Below are 16,938 nucleotides of genomic sequence, written 5' to 3'. Positions count from 1 at the left end.
TAGGGGTATATGAAACTATATGACTATGTTGAATGGACAGGGCATGAGGATGGGAGTTATTTTCGCTATATGGTTTCATGGTAGAATGTCCAAACAGCAAATTAATTTGTATGGTTAGAAGCTGACTTGAACTCAATGAGCAACTTCCCTGCACAGCTCTCCTCCCAGCTTTACTATTATCAGCTGTGATAGAAGTGCACTCATTACTCCATGCAGTTATATAACCACATTACATATAATAGTAGTATTATAATTATTTCCCAGCACATCGTTAACATTGCATGTACTTTAATACAGCAATGTACTGGGTAGATGGGTTATTTCCAAAGCTCTTTATACCCAGTATAAATACATGTATTTATACTCCTAGCTGAATAGATCATTTTCCCTGACTGGATTTCTCACTAAGGGCAATTACATGGTTGTTTTATGATGAGATTGTTATACGATGCCATTGAAATAAACAGTCATAACATACACAGGAACCGTTTTGCTGGTTCCCATATAAGGCTGCTGTTAAGGAGCTGTGTTTTTTTCAGTAATAAGTTTTATGTATCCGATGTCCACATAAATAGCAAACTTAAAAACATGTATAAAGCACGTCTACATAGATGCATAGAACACACCAGTATAGTAATTGATGATTTATATATCAAGTCCATGTTTTGCTTTTTAGGCATTAGAAAGCGCTGTGGATAATGGTATAGAGTCTGTAATCATATAGTTTCTCTTATCTGCGGTTATCTGTATTATTATAATACATGGCATTGTGCATACAGCACAATACATACTGTATGTGGCATTTGGAGGGAAGGCTCTCGTTGGAGGAGGCGGGGATAGTAGAGGGGGAGCAGCAGGAACACAAATGTGTGCCAGGCTCTCCAGCATTCTGCAGCTGCACAGACTTTCACACTTTCTGTGCCCATCAGTCTTGCTCTACAACAGGCCGAGCTCTCTCATCTCTTGCACGGTAAGACAGGTGCCTGCTGCAACATACACTCGAAAGTCGTTTGTGTAAAACAGCATTTGCTGTATGTGTATTGGGAGGAAGTCAGAGCCACTTAACCTGAAGCCTGTGTATTAGGAGGAGTTAAGAGGCATGTGTAATGCTGTCTGGGTATTAGAAGGAGGGAACAGGCACTTGTTATGGTGTCTGTGTAATAAGAGGAGATGACAGGAGGTCAGAGACACACATCTTGCTATCTGTGTATTAGGAGGAGGTGAGAGGCACATGTCCTGATATCTGTGTATTAGGAGGAAGTGAGAAGCACATGTTCTGCTATCTGTGTTTTAGGAGGAGGTGAGAGGCACATGTCCTGCTATCTGTGTATTAGGAGGAGGTGTGAGGCACATGTCCTGCTATCTGTGTATTAAGAGGAGGTGAGAGGCACATGTCCTGCTATCTGTGTATTAGGAGGAGGTGAGAGGCACATGTCCTGCTATCTGTGTATTAGGAGGAGGTGTGAGGCACATGTCCTGCTATCTGTGTATTAGGAGGAGGTGAGAGGCACATGTCCTGCTATCTGTGTATTAGGAGGAGGTGAGAGGCACATGTCCTGCTATCTGTGTATTAGGAGGAGGTGAGAGGCACATGTCCTGCTATCTGTGTATTAGGAGGAGGTGAGAGGCACATGTCCTGCTATCTGTGTATTAGGAGGAGGTGAGAGGCACATGTCCTGCTATCTGTGTATTAGGAGGAGGTGAGAGGCACATGTCCTGCTATCTGTGTATTAGGAGGAGGTGAGAGGCACATGTCCTGCTATCTGTGTATTAGGAGGAGGTGAGAAGCACATGTCCTGCTATCTGTGTATTAGGAGGAGGTGAGAAGCACATGTCCTGCTATCTGTGTATTAGGAGGAGGTGAGAGGCATTTGTTTTGATATCTGTATCAGGAGGAGGTGAGAGGCAAGTGTCGGATGTCTGTGTATTAGGAAGTGGTGAGAGGCTAGAGATTTTCGTGTAGTAGGAGATGGTGACAGGTAATTGAATACAAATGTTGTGGTATATAGATTGATAGCCTTTTCTAACCAGCATGGTGGACTTCTCAGTATAATGTCTGTATATAATGAGGTGATATGTGTCCTGATGTGTGTGGACTAGAAGGAGGTGAGAGGCACATGTCTTTATGTCTGTGTATTCAGATGAGGTAAGAGGCACACATGCTCATATCTATGTATTAGGAGGAGGTGACAGATGCGTGTCATAATGTCTTTGTATTAGGAGGAGGTGTGAGGTAACTATCCTGATATCTGCACATTTGGAGGAGGTAAGAGGTACCCGTCCTAATGTCTGTGGATTAGGAGGATGACTGATATGTGTCCTGATGTCTGTGTATTAGGAGGAGGTGAGATGTATGTGTTCTTAATATAACTTTTTTTTGGGGTGAATTGTTTTATTTTTTTAATTAGAGTAATTAATAACTTGTTCCACTGAAGGCATTTTTAAAGGTGCAATTAGTTCCAAGGAAACCCAGATATATTTTCTCCAAGCACAATCACAATTTTGTGACAAATCTCATGATATACTCTGGTCCCTTACACAGTTACTCCATAGTGGAAGACAAAATGTTAATTTCCCTGACAATAGCTAGCCTGTTGTATTGAGTGGAGATGTCAGTGGGAAGCTGTGAATGGTGTTGACTGTTGTGTTATGGGCTCACCAGCTACTCTTTTGTTTTGTTTTTAGGGGGAGCTGATGGTTGGGTCATCAGACTAAACAATGAACACTTTTGCAAGCAGAACTAATAAAATTCCTCTGCTTCCAAAAAGTGTATACATTTAATGCTCGAGTACATGCTAAAAAGTACATGCTGCCATTTTCATGTATGCAATCTTAATTATGTTATTTGTCAAAGTCCATTTGCTAAGTTAATGTCAAATTGCTATGGTAAAAAATATATTTAATTTAATTACAGCATCTTGTTTTAGTCTGTATTTAAGGAAATGAAAATAATTTTGGTGTGTTTCTCAAATTTGATCTTTTTTGAGGAATGAGTCATTATCAAGTTGAGATACTGAAGTCTATGTGTAATTATGTGGCATTTGTATTGATAACAATTGTTGGCTTCTTTAGGTTGGGTCCATTTTCAAGAGATCTAAGGCAGATACAGTCAAGTCTTTGCACCACAAGATGTCATCACAAGCCTCAAAAGATCACCAAGAGGGCCAGAGGCCACCACTGTTGGTGGATGACCACACAGTGGCTACTGTTAGAGAATCCAAAATCTTAGTTCTCTTGAGGGGACTTCCTGGGAGTGGAAAGTCCACCCTGGCAAAAGATATTGACCAAAAATACAAGGACTCATCCCGTATCATTTCTGCTGACAAGTATGAAATCAAACCAGTGATAAGGAGCTCTAGTGGAGGAGATTACTCTAAACTTGATGACGAGTTAAGATCTTGCTTTGAAAGACGCGAGGTCAGTCTGGTCATCCTTGATGATACACACCATGACCGTGAAAGGCTTGATGAGTTGTTTGATATGGCCAACAAGTACCAATTCACTGTAGTTGTCCTAGAACCCAAGACTCCATGGAGACTGGACTGTGCACAACTGAAAGACCGGAACCACTGGAAGTTGTCTCTAGAAGAGCTGAAGAACCTTAGACCTACATTGGAGAAGGACCTCCTGCCCCTCTACTTTGGATGGTTCCTGGCAAAGCGGGATGAGGATTCCCTTAGAAAGACCAGCCATGAATTCCTGGAACAGCTACAAAACCTTAAGACCTTTAAGAAGCGTTTACAACCATGTATGTTTTGCCAGTGGTTTGATTGTTAGGTTGTGTCAGAAATTGAAACTACTTAAAATAATTAATTAAGTATATGTGTGAGTGAGTTCCCATTTACATTTCTTTATTTAATGATACACAGCTGGAGGCTTGAGCCTAATAAAGGGCAGGTTACCAGCTTTTTAGGTTTCTTTTAGGGCTAATATATCTGCTGTACTTGCTACTTGCTACCAAATTTTCATAAGTGGCAACTGGTGTCTATTAGTTTGTAAATAGTTCTATGATTTTGGCTTTGAACGTGGAAGTAATGGGGAGTTCTGCACTGTAATATTTTGCAACTGATTAGTTGTGAACAGCTCACAGCCATTCCACTTGCCCATATTCAAAGCTTTCCTGGCCCCTTACTCTCTAAGTCAGCATTTAACACCAGGCAGCTGTACACCTCCTTTACATTCTGTCAACCAAAACTGGACTTGTACTTGTGTAAAAATGACCAGATCTAATTTTATACAGAAGAATTTTATACATCTCTGTTATGCAGCTGTCTCTTGTATAATAATGGGTAGCATTGTATGACCTATATTTTGCCATCCATTATTCGAATGATTCTATAATTCAACACATAATCTGTTCTCTAGACACAAGTGGATGCTGTTTGGTTTCAGTGACATCAGCACATTGTCCTGTCATCCATACATGTGGAAGGGATGGTTTGGTGTAATCTGGTAACCAGCACAGTTGTGTTCGGAAAGGGAAGTCAATGGGGGTCTCAAGTGACCCACTTGTAGTGAACATGAGGAAAATGTAAATAAAGTTTGCAGCATCCAAAAGACACTGCTGCGCTGTACCCAACAGGTGTGGGTTAATGAGGGCCAATAGATGCCATTCCCGTACCTGTTTAGATGCCCTTAATTGCGTTAAAAAAACAAAGTAAGAGCATGACTTTAACACTGGTGCATAAGGGGACTAAGCCAATTAGGAATATAGTGAAGCTATTTGTGAAAGAAAAAGGTTTATCAAAGTTTATAGGTCTGTATATAGAACAAGGACAAATGTCTTTGCTTGTACTAGGTTTGCTATTTAGGTATGATGTTTTTTGGAGCAATGGGCATGTACAGTAAGCACTGTCAGCTTATTAGTATAAAACATCTTTACTTTTTTTTGAAGGAAACTGAAATTAAGTGTAATCGAATAGTACATCATGCCTGTGTTTTTTTTAGTTTAGTTTTGTACCTTTTAACTATTATGCAAAAAAAAAAAACACATTTAAAGGGTGATCCTTCCTAGAGTAAAAATTCTAATTCTTTATTTCTTCCTGTCAGATGGTTATGAAGACAAACATAAGCTGGATCTTTTGAAGTATTTTGCCAAAACGCCCAACATCCTACATTGCACAGCTAAGTTCTGTGATTATGGGAAGGCTTTGGGATCAGAAGAATATGGACACCTAGAGGTGAGTGAGTGGTCAACGGTACTAAACCAAAAATGTGCTATAATCTTTAAAGGAGGAGTGACATCCAAAATGCCTCAGTGATTTCACTGCTTTTTCATTTTGGCTTCCAACCCTGATTAACTGTGGCATATATTTATTGATTTGTAAGGCTCCACAACACTTGTCAGTGTATACAGACTAGAGATGGGCGGGTCCGGTTCTCCGAGAACCGAACCCACCCGAACTTTGGGTATCCGAGTACCGAGCTGAGCAGCTCGGTACTCTCCCGCCCATTCCGAATCCAAATCGAGGCCGAACGTCATTGTGACGTTGTCGGATCTCGGGACTCGGTTCTCGCGATACTTCAACTTTATAAATACACGCCTCCACAGCAATCCATCGCCATTTGACAGAGGGAGAGAGCAGGGTGTAGTCATAGGCTAATTAGAGCAGGGACAGAGAATACAATATTGTTCTTGCAATTGCTCTAACCAAAATCGCTAGTGCAGAGAGGAGGATAGAGGTTTATTATTTTTTCTTCATATTTGGCACTCCCCAGTGCTTTTGGGGTGTCCCCCATAATTGTGCATTAATATTTCTGGCTGTCAAAAGTCATATCTGTCAGCAGTATCTACTAAATAATTTTTAGCACTCCTCAGTGTTTTTGGGGTGTCCTCCCTAATTGTGCATTAATATTTCTGGCTGTCAAAAGTCATATCTGTCAGCAGTATCTACTAAATAATTTTTAGCACTCCTCAGTGCTTTTGGGGTGTACTCCCTAATTGTGCATTAATATTTCTGGCTGTCAAAAGTCATATCTGTCAGCAGTATCTACCAAATAATTTTTAGCACTCCCCAGTGGTTTGCGCTCAGAATAGATTCAAAGCAGTCCACATATGATCTGAATGAGCAACCAGGTTCTGTCACCAGTCCTGATGTTAGTGTTCCCAGTACGTCATCTGGCCAAGGCAATGTCAAACAACAGAGTGTTTTCAAATTAGTGCAAAAAACAAAAACCCCAAAAAAATTTACTGTATTGAAGCGAAAAAGAAGTGTAACTGAGCAAAAGTTAAGTGACGATAAAAAAAAAATTGCAAGCATGCCATTCTACACACGCAGTGGCAAAGAGAGAATGAGGCCTTCACCTTTGGCTATTAGTGGCAGATCCCAAAAATTTACCCAGCCTACAATTGGTGCACAACTACTGTTACGCGTCAAAGCCGAGCTGCAAGATAACAGTGAGGCATTACAGGAGAATATTTGCTCTGATTCACAAATGACAACAATCCCTGTGGAGAGTCCATCCAACAGTAGGATGTCTAATCGTGAGCATTCTTCTGATGTGTGCCTTAATAGCCCGAGTGTAGCCGGTGATACCCAAATTGAGGATGCCACTTTAGAATTAGAAGAGGATGAGGGGGAGATTTGTGTAGGCGACGAGGGCGCTAATGATGATGTTGATGATTATGATGCAGACAGATACCAAATTGCCTTTCTCAATTTCTATTTATATTCTAGATTATATAACGGCTGAATAGTTTTCTATTTTACTCCTAGTGGAGAGAGGATCTGATGCAGACAGATACCAAACTGCCTTTGTCCATTTCAATTTATATTGTACAGTATATAACGGCTGAATTTATTAGTATTTTATACAAGTGGAGGGGAGCCTAGAGAGACAGAAACCAAACTGGCTTTCTCCATGTCAATTAATATTGTACAGTCTATAATGGCTGAATTTTTGGTTTTTTTAAAAAAGTGGAGGGGGGCCTATAGAGACAGAAAGCAAACTGTCTTTTTCCATTTCTTTACATATTTAACTATAAGTGTAGGGTGTAATATACATCCAAAGACGATGGCTGCATTGCCAATATGCATAGATGGAGAGGAAGACAATCTGTTTTGTGTGTAGAATAAATGAAGGCCTACCAACGAAGAATTAAACTGTTTTTTTGGATGATTTATTACCTCAACAATTAGATTACTTGTCTCCAGAACAGTTGGAGCACTAAATTGGGTTAATTTAGGCCCAAAAACATGGATTTTCCCAAAAAATAGCAAAACAAAACCAAACAAAACCAAAACCAAAACCAAAACACGCAATGGCGGTTTTGCAAAACCAAAACCAAAACACGACGGTAATCCAGATCCAAAACCGAATCCAAAACCAAAACACGGGGGTCAGTGACCATCTCTAATACAGACCCTCAACTTGTGCAGTCCTATTACAGTGTAAAAAAAACCCAAAAAAACAGGTGCAGAACATTGCTGGGAAGTCTTGAGATTTCTTGCTGTACTGATGCCCTGGGTTTAGTTCCAGCCAGTGTGCTGGATGGGGTTGTATATTTGTGTTCACATTGGATTCCTCCCTTGGTCTCTGACTCATTGGCCACCCCTGTACTAAAGACTAAGAGCCAAAAATATCTATAGGTACTGAAAAGAGCCAACTTTACCTTTTATATATGTGTGCATATACATATACCCAATATAAACACGCATACATACCATACACACATACATTGAAAATATGACATAATTTACAATATCTTGCTAAGCAAATAGAAGGTATCCATCATTGCCAAAATGTTCAGAAAAATCATCAAATCAGCACAACTTTTACCTCGCTGTGTCCAGGGGAAGAGGGTTCAAAGGTCTACTTATAGTCTCTTCACAGTAGCTCAGGCTGCTTCTGTATCCACAATCCCTCAGACTTCTTTACATGCCCATTGGATCTACCCACATGCCCCAGAAATGCCAGTCAGACATTCCCACCAGACCCCCCCCCCCCCCCATGCCATTATCTCTCCACACGCAAATCAGACCTCCCCGCCTTCCACCAGTTTTCACCACATCCCCCTTACATGTCATTAGACCTCCCCACATGCCATTATATTATTGTTGATGTTCCCGGCCTGGAGCCACATTTCAAAGCTCAAAAAGCCACATGTGGCTCTAGAGCCATGGGTTGGCCACCACTGTACTAGTAGGTTAATTTGGTTTTGACTAAATTGTGCCTTGCCTATGTTGGTGTGCCTGTGGTAGGGAAATCAGATTGTAAGTTCCAGTGGAACATAGACTGATATGTAAAGCAATGAACACTCCATCGACATGTGCTGCACTTGCATGGTTCACCTCCTACCTCACCAACTGCTCCTTCTCCGTCTCTACCCATGCCAATTCAAACTCCCTACCCTCACCTACTAAGCCCTCAATCACTCCTTGCCCCCCTGCGTAGCCAACCTCCTTTCCATATACATTCCCTCCTGCCCACTCTGCTCTGCCAATGACCGACACTTCACCTCCTCTCTGATTACCTCTTTCCATTTTCGGAATTTTTCATTCCAAGCCTAATAGCCCTCCTCTGTATTCTGCATCTATGCTGTACCCCTCAGTTTCACCCTCTCTGTGTCTGCCCATCCCCTGTACGAAGTGTGCTGTCTCTCTTAGTGTTTTCCTTGTGTATTTATTTAACGTTGTGGGTTTTAATGTAATTATGTAAATTCGTTGTTTTGTATTTATTTCATTTTGTCACTTTTTAAAAATTTTTTGTCATTGCTTTGTATTTTCTAACCCTTGTTACGCCTTACAAATAAAATATAATAATAACAAATATATGCAAGTGCTGTATAGATGAAGGATGATAATTGATAGGATGAGTAAATACATAGTGGTTATTCACGAACGGTGCAAATGGACAGCACCCAAAGCAACTATTCCGGTATTTGCTTAGATGGTCTTACACTAGATTGGTGGAAGCTGATTGGTTGTGATGAGTTACTGCATGTGTGACGTCTCTGGTGTAAGTCTTTCCTCTCCTCTCTCCAGGCTGTGAAGAAGGGCTACTCCAAAGGTTACACACTCCACATCACAGCCTTGTTCGCCACTCCCAGGACAGTAGGAGCACAAGTAGAACTCACAGAAGACCAGCTTCTACTTTGGCCTGCAGATGCTGAGAAAGAAGTGATGCCCAAGGATACCTTTCCACGGGGAAGTCGTGCCCACATCACTCTGGGCACTGCCAATGAAGTGCAAGATGTTCAAACTGGTATTGACCTTCTGGAGTTCATAAAATTGCAGCAAAGTGGGAGAGAGGGGGAGAATGTGGGAGAGTTTACCGGGCCAGTCAGTGGTAAAATATCCTACTATGATAATGGTATGTGGATGCTAAACCTGTCCAGAAAGATTGAAGTCAAGTCCATCTTCTCAGGTTACTATGGAAAACCGGGTGTCAGTATACCATTGCGGGGTGGCAAAAAGGGCCTTTTACACCAGTGTCAAATTCTGTAATAAAGTCAGCACTAAAATAAACTTTTAGTTTGGTCCTGAAAACTTTCAAACAACTTTTGCTTTATAACTTTTTAAAGTGACACTTAATGTTTAATATTTTTTAGTAATTTATCTATCCCGTATTCTGTGACAATGAAGGTACAGCATTGTATGATAATACATGGGTATAATATAATAGTGCATTCACACTTGCTGCCTTCCACAGTATTTAAAGTCAGTGTTATAGTTGTAATATAGTTAAAAATAGCTATGCAGAGATCGTATAATTAGTGTTAATTTTTACAAATCAAAGAGACAGTGTTCAGCACCTTCATATTACAAATACATTAACTTTACTATGATTTGTAAAACTTAATTTATTCTGAAATGGGATATTATTCATTTGTTGAATATTAGACCATCTCCCACTAATCCATGAAAAACATTTTTTTTTTCTTTTGAGCAAAACCAGTGACCAGAATGGCAGCTCTCATATTATGTACAGGGAGTATAGGTCCTGCTTATTGAGATATACTGTCCAAGTAAAAGGAAATAACTTCTACTTACAGGAAAAGGAACGTGTTGATTTTTGGGGATTTAAAATGTCCAACTGTTAAAGTAGAAATGCGATTGAAATCCGATTTTTCTCGATGGAATAATTGAGTGCACAGGAAAATGAAATACTGGAATACTGTGACTCATAGAAGTTGTAATTTTCCTTGTACTGTTTAGAAAAGGAAAGCTGACATCTGAGTGATTGCTACGATTTACATCACATCACATCAATGTCCCTGAATGAATCGTTTTGAATTTATAGACAGACGTTTGCAGCCTAGTTGGGCTGAAGTCTCCAAGTTAGGATTTTTGTATCAAATAGTTTTGATATTGTAATAAGTAAATATATTTCAACATGGCACTTAATGAAAAAAATGCATTTTCTTTGAAAAAAAAAAAAAAGTTAGGTATTTATTTGAATGGGTATGTAAGGATAGGCATGAATAAGATTGAATTAAGTTATGAGGAGGCCAGAGGCATGTTAAAATTGCACTTAACTGGCCAATTACCTGTATTAGTTACAATAATTAAAAACCCTTTTCATGTTTTATCTTTTTTCCATTCTTTTACGTTTGAAGTATGCTGAAATAAGCATAAACAAAGCACATACATATATAACCATGTAAGGTAACAGAACTCCATATATGTAAACAATTCAAACTATTTGCTATATGCCTAAGGAGTGCTTAAGGGGGATATCCTAAATGAACAACAACTTTAAAGGGGAACAACACTCAAAAATTGTTTTTGTGTTTCCAAATCCAGTACAAGTTTTGGAATTCGGATACTATTAATTTTAATGAAGGGAAGCAGGGAGTTAGTGGTCAGTTCCTCGCTATCCTCCTGCTTACATCTCACTGAGCAGAAGCTCTGACGTACAGTACAACTGATGTAGTCTTTGCTATGTTGTATTACTACATGAAAACATGAATGTGTGGGTGGCCATTCAGGCTATCCCTAGAATTGTTTCACAAACTGCACTGTACACAACCATGTCAAAAGTACAGTAAAAACGTGTAGACATATTAGTGGCTTTGTTGCAGTAGTAAGGATCAAGCTGTAGGCACCTATGGATTGAATTTTGTAGCTTAAAAGGACTTTTCCACTTTAATAAATATCCTTTGAAAAACAGATAATCCCTCCACCAGCCCTGTATTGAACTTAGCATGTCGGAAGAAATCAGGCCTCCACAAAGGTGGACCCGACGCATGAGCTGGCCACAAAGGGGTGGGGTATTCATTGTGAAAGTGTAGTTTCTTTTTTTAGGGTAGACATCAACAACAATGTTTTACATTGTGCGATATATGTGACATGCAAGTGATATTTTTTTTCATTACTGTCACTACACCCTTGAGTTGCTTTCTTAAGCCAAGATTTTGTTTAGTGTGTGTCTGCAAACTTCTATTTGCCTACAGCTATTTATGGACCAACTGTAGATATACATACTCTAAAATAATATGTTGCTTAACCTCATTTTTGCAAGTGCTAAATTATTATCTAGGGTGTGATTTGTGCCTTCAGAATTACAAAATGAAAGTGAAATTAATTTCTATCATTTGAACTAAAGCTTTGTCCATCTGATCAGCTTCTGCTACATGGTGCTTCTCCCAAGGGTGAATTTCTGATCTTGAAATGGAACTAGGTCTCTTCATAAATAATCATCTATAAAACAGACTGGATAGTATTTCAAACATTTTGCAAACTGTAAGCCATCCTTAAAATTGTCCATGTCTTCACCAAGGCTAATGTAAACAGCGGTCAGGTGAAGTGCACACAGATATACAGGGCTTTAGAATTAGAATTGTAAGACTAAGTGATCTTGATATTGGGATATCTCAAGGTCGGACCAGGAGAAACAAATTGCACTGAACAGTTATCATTAATAATGAATTAGTAATATATAGTAGGCACTTGCAGCAACAGCTGGAATCAGAGGCAGAACTAGTGAGCTGTGGGCCTGGGTGCAGGGAGATGGAAATTCTGCATCTGCCTTGCAGCAGGCCCCATTATCTCCATGGGGTACGGCCCCTGCCGCACCAATGGTAGTTCTGTCGCTGGCTGGAACAGTTGTCTCTATAACCCCATTTACAAGTTGATGGGGGCCAGAAGAGCTGTGGTGCATTGCAACATGATGAAAGTACCCAAAATGTCATTTGCAGAATCTAGTGGATTTACATAAAGCTTATATTTCCTGCCTCCACTATTTTCTGGAACATAGTAGTGATATCCATCAGATGATTGGCTTTGTGTGTTTATCAGCTTTTGACATTAAAGTTCAACTCTCTGAAAATATCAGTGCAGTAGAGGGTAAGTGTGTGTGTGCACACTGTGTACAACATGTGTTTTATCTCTGGTGCAGTAAACTTAATCCACTGGTGCATACAGCTGTCTAATGAATGAATGCGTTTAGCATAGAGATCAATGATGCAGCTTACCTGCACTGGAGGTAAAATAAAACACTATTGTTTTACCCAGTGAGTGAGGTCTTATATTGATTTTAATGTTTAAGTTGTGGTTTGGTTTAAAGGCATATTATTTTTGTTATTAAAAATGTAATCCTACTTCGGTTAACAGTTTGTGACTTTAAGTATTTGACAAATTATTTTGAAAAAACGGCTTCCTGTGTAGTCAAAACTGGAATCAAAATGTATAATAAAAAATAAAAATGCAACAATACATTCCAGACTCTGATGTACTTGGCCATTAAACAGAAACCATGTCTACTTGGCACTATGATTTGCAATGGCTAGTTGTAAGAATGTGGTCTGGTCTGATTTACGCTATATATATTTAAGCTAGGTAGGTCATTTAAAGCAATCTTAAATTCTACCACCTCACAGTAAGGGTGTCTGACAGTTACTACTGAACTAATATGTTTACTTTTTACAGGTCATTATAAGATGGGCAAGAAGATCAATGTCCATGGGCTAATCTTGATATTACAGGTAGTAATTGTCAGACACCCTTACTGGGAAGTGGTAGAATTTAAAATTGCTTTAAATGACCTACCTAGCTTAAATATATATAGCGTAAATCAGACCAGACCACATTCTTACAACTAGCCATTGCATATATATATAATTTCTATATCCTGCACGCAATGGGTGTAGCCATTTTGTGGACTGAACTGAAATTAATGAGAATGCAGCTAATCAATTCATTTACAGCTAGTGACAGCTGAGGAATGAGGCACATGGTGCCCCATGCCTCTGTATTATCACTAGTTTCTACTGACTGGATTGGCTGCCTATTCTTACTTTGCACCTATTTTAAGATAATTGATTAGTTACTGTCTCATGAATTGCTTTTGTAACTTCTTGTTTCTAATTGTACTCAACAGCAACAGCAAAAAAAAGTAAAATAACTAAACATGTCTTAAATATGTTACCAAAATGTTTAATAAAAAAAATAAACAAAAATATTGTGTGTTTTGTCAGGAAAATGTTGGCTGTGTATCTGGATGTTGGCACAATAACATGTGGAACCTAGAACAGACATTCTTAACTTATAGGTCACTATAAGGTTTCTATGATCCTCTTGCAGTGGACTAAACTACTAGGCACCATCTAAGTGTAATTGCATTTATATCTATTACAGCAGTAATTAAAAGGAAGCACAATATTAATTTAGAATTGACAACATAGGGTGCCAAGATGTAGGGCAGACAGTTTAATTTTAGGTCCTGAATGCAACAATTTAAGAACCAGTGTTCTAGGAGAAGGTGAAATGTGCAGTCTCCTTTCTTTTGTCAGACTTCCCCTACCACCTGGATACATATATAATATAATACTTTTAGGATATGTTTGTTTTGACGTGACCCATTTAACATTGTAATAAAGTGCTTGGTCAGTAGTTGGAGAGGGAATGTTCTATAGCCCAGAATTGATAAGTGCACACTACAATCCTCAGGGTTGAGTCTGGACGAGAATGTTTCTAGCATATATACATGTTGTAAGTCCTGCAACTAGTAGCCCCAGTTCTCTAGAACAACCTCTCGTGTCCTCTTAAGCCTTTATTACAAGCTGTCATAAAGTAAATTGACTGTACAGCTCACAATAACACTAATCATTCAACATTTATTTAAATGAGTATGCTATAAAATTATAGTGCCTCACTCTGAACATGAGCCTTTAATGGATATTAATGTGAACTAGAGATGTTACTTGCTCATTAGGCATTGGGTATTCGTCTTTTTTTTTTTCTGCAAAAAGTTTAAAAACTTATTGCAAACTTCTGACAAAAGGATTTATACAATGTATAGTTGTGACATGATAGTCTTATTGCAGCAGTTATTTAAAAACACACACAGATGGTACGTCTCTGCCAATACTTAAATTGTCAACAGGAAGCACATCTGTACATGTGTAGGCTTTGCCGCCTCTGTAGCAGGACAAAGATGAAACCCCCCCCCCCCCCCATCACATTGAACAGAGGAAAAATGTAATGGTAACTCTTCAACCATGACTTTCCACCAAAAAAAAATGTTAGTTGGTGCCTCCATCGCCATAAACAGAAGACCTCTCTCCACAGTCAGCAACCAATTATTAAACGGCTGTTAATATGGGTCAAAAAGATTTATTCTCTAAATATTTTTTTGCTGTAATCATTTTAAGCATGATCAAACTTTCTATTGTCATCTTTGCATTGTTGTGTGCACCTCAACAGCCCCAAGTTCAGCTGGTGAACTAATGGACTATTGGGAACATTGTTTTATTTTTTGTTTTTTTAATTTGGTCCAAAAGTTCTTAGTTGTTTTGTGTATACACACAGATGTTCTATAGAGGGCCTGAATCTTTTATGGACGGGATCCTTGAGAAATCTAAAAAAAAATTAATCTACTTTTTACATATACAGCCAGATAGACTTCCGTCGGTTTTCTGCATTTAATACAAAACAATACCGGTTTTGAAGAACTAAATGGCAATATCTACCTCCTTGCAAATAATTATAAAAAAATGAACGTGGCTAAATGTTATTCCAAAGTCAACTCCTTTGCATAAAAAATGCACTACTGATACAGATTATCAGAAACAAGCATATTTTATTTTATAATATATATATATATATATATATATATATATATATATATATATTACATATACATACACACTGATCAACCACAAGATTAAAACCACTGTCAAGTGGATAACATTGATTATCTTTTTACAATGACATTTGTCAAGGGATGGGATATACTAGGCAGCAAGTGAACAGTCTGTTCTTGAAGTTGATGTGTTGGAAGCAGGAAAAATATGAGTGACTTTGACAAGGACCAAATTGTGATGGCTATAAGACTGGGTCAGAGCATCTCCAAAACGGCAGATCTTGTGGGGTGTTCCTGGTATGCAGTGTACAGTACCTAGGAAAAGTGGTCCAAGGAAGGACTTCCAGTGAACAGGGTCATGGGGGCCCAAGATGCATTGATGCGAGTGGGGAGTGAAGGCTAGACCACCTGGTCCAAACTCACAGAAGAGCTACTGTAGCACACATTGATGAAAAAGTTAATGCTGCTATGTTTAGAAAAGTGTCAGAACACACAGTGCATCGAAGATTGCTGTGTATGGGGCATGGTAGCTGCAGAGCAGTCAGAGGGCCCATGCTGACCCCTGTCCACCGCCAAAAGCGCCTACAATGGGCACATAAGCTCCAGAACTTGACCATGGAGCAATGGATGAAGGTGGCCTGGTCTGATGAATCACGTTTTCTTTTACATCATGTGAATGGCTGGTGCGTATACGTTATTTACCTGGGGAAGGATGTACCTTGGGAAGAAGGAAAGCTGGCAGAGGTAGTGTGGTGCTCTGGTCAATGTTCTACTAGGAAACCTTGAGTCCTGGCATTCATGTGGATGTTACTTTGACACATACCACCTACCTAAACAGTGTTGCAGACCAAGTACACCCCTTCATGGTAACGGTATTCCCTGATGGCAATGGTCTCTTTTAGCAGGATAATGCATCCTGCCACACTGCAAACATTGTTCAGGAATGGTTTGAGGAACATGACAAAGAGTTCAAGATGTTGACTTCAAATTCCCCAGAGCAGTACAATAATGAGTGTCTACAGGCAACAGTGAAGCATGGCGGAGGTTCTTTGCAAGCTTAGGGCTGCATTTCAGCAAATTGAGTTTGTGATTTGGTCAGGATTAATGGTGTCCTCAATGCTGAGAAATACAGGCAGGTACTTATCCATAATGCAATATCATCAGAGAGGCGTCTGATTGGCTCCAAATTAATTCTGCACCAGGACAAGGACCCCAAACATACAGCCAATGTCCTTAAGAACTATCTTCACCATAAAGAAGAACAAGGAACCCTGGAAGTGATGATATGGCCCCACAGAGCCCTGATCTCAACATCATTGAGTCTGTCTGGGATTACATAAAGAGACAGAAGGATTTGAGCAAGCCTACATCCACATAATATCTGTGGTTCTCTAAGATGTTTGGAACAACCTCCCTGCAGAGTTCCTTTAAAACTGTGGCAAGTGTACCTAGAAGAATTGAATTAGATTTCTCTTCTGATGATATATATATATATAAAATTTATAATCATGCTTCCCTTTTATGAATGTTAAAAAAACAAATAGATGATGCTAGTAGGGATGTTATACTGATGGAAAAGGAGAATGTACCCAATCAGGAGTTGGATTTTAATTTATATTGGATTTCAATAAGAACTATTAAAAATTGCTAGTTCAGAAGAACTGGTATATCCTAAACATTAAAGCAGATGGTCCCGTTGTTGTAAATGGCATATGTGCAAATATAGATTGAAAAACAGAATTAATAATATTCCAACCCAAGAATAGAAGTTTCCTGCCTGACATTTCTATTGACAACCATAAATCCCACCCCTCAAGCCCACTGCCTACGTGTAATCCTTGACTTACAACTATCCATTGTCCCCACATCAACTCTATATTTACATCATGCTGCATACATCTAAAAAGAAAAACA

The 16,938-nt window shown here is 39.1% G+C and overlaps 1 protein-coding gene across 4 annotated transcripts; it reads left to right on the top strand.

Annotated features, from left to right (window-relative positions):
* Positions 1–844: 844 nt before the first annotated feature.
* On the top strand, positions 845–13,399 carry CNP (2'',3''-cyclic nucleotide 3'' phosphodiesterase). Of its 4 annotated transcripts, none has more exons than XM_075176933.1 (4): positions 845–970; positions 3,073–3,748; positions 5,050–5,180; positions 8,985–13,399. In XM_075176933.1, the coding sequence occupies exons 1-4, from the start codon at positions 866–868 to the stop codon at positions 9,444–9,446; spliced, it is 1,374 nt and encodes a 457-aa protein (XP_075033034.1). In that variant the 5' UTR covers positions 845–865; the 3' UTR covers positions 9,447–13,399. The 4 variants fall into 4 exon arrangements, with proteins under 4 accessions (XP_075033034.1, XP_075033035.1, XP_075033036.1 ...); XM_075176934.1 differs by lacking the exon at positions 845–970 and adding an exon at positions 1,134–1,220; XM_075176935.1 differs by lacking the exon at positions 845–970 and adding an exon at positions 2,192–2,266.
* The last annotated feature ends 3,539 nt before the right edge of the window (positions 13,400–16,938 follow it).

The sequence above is a fragment of the Mixophyes fleayi genome, chromosome 6 (assembly GCF_038048845.1).
Source record: "Mixophyes fleayi isolate aMixFle1 chromosome 6, aMixFle1.hap1, whole genome shotgun sequence".
NCBI classification, from domain to species: domain Eukaryota; kingdom Metazoa; phylum Chordata; class Amphibia; order Anura; family Limnodynastidae; genus Mixophyes; species Mixophyes fleayi.
This window is presented reverse-complemented; position numbering and strand designations above follow the sequence as displayed.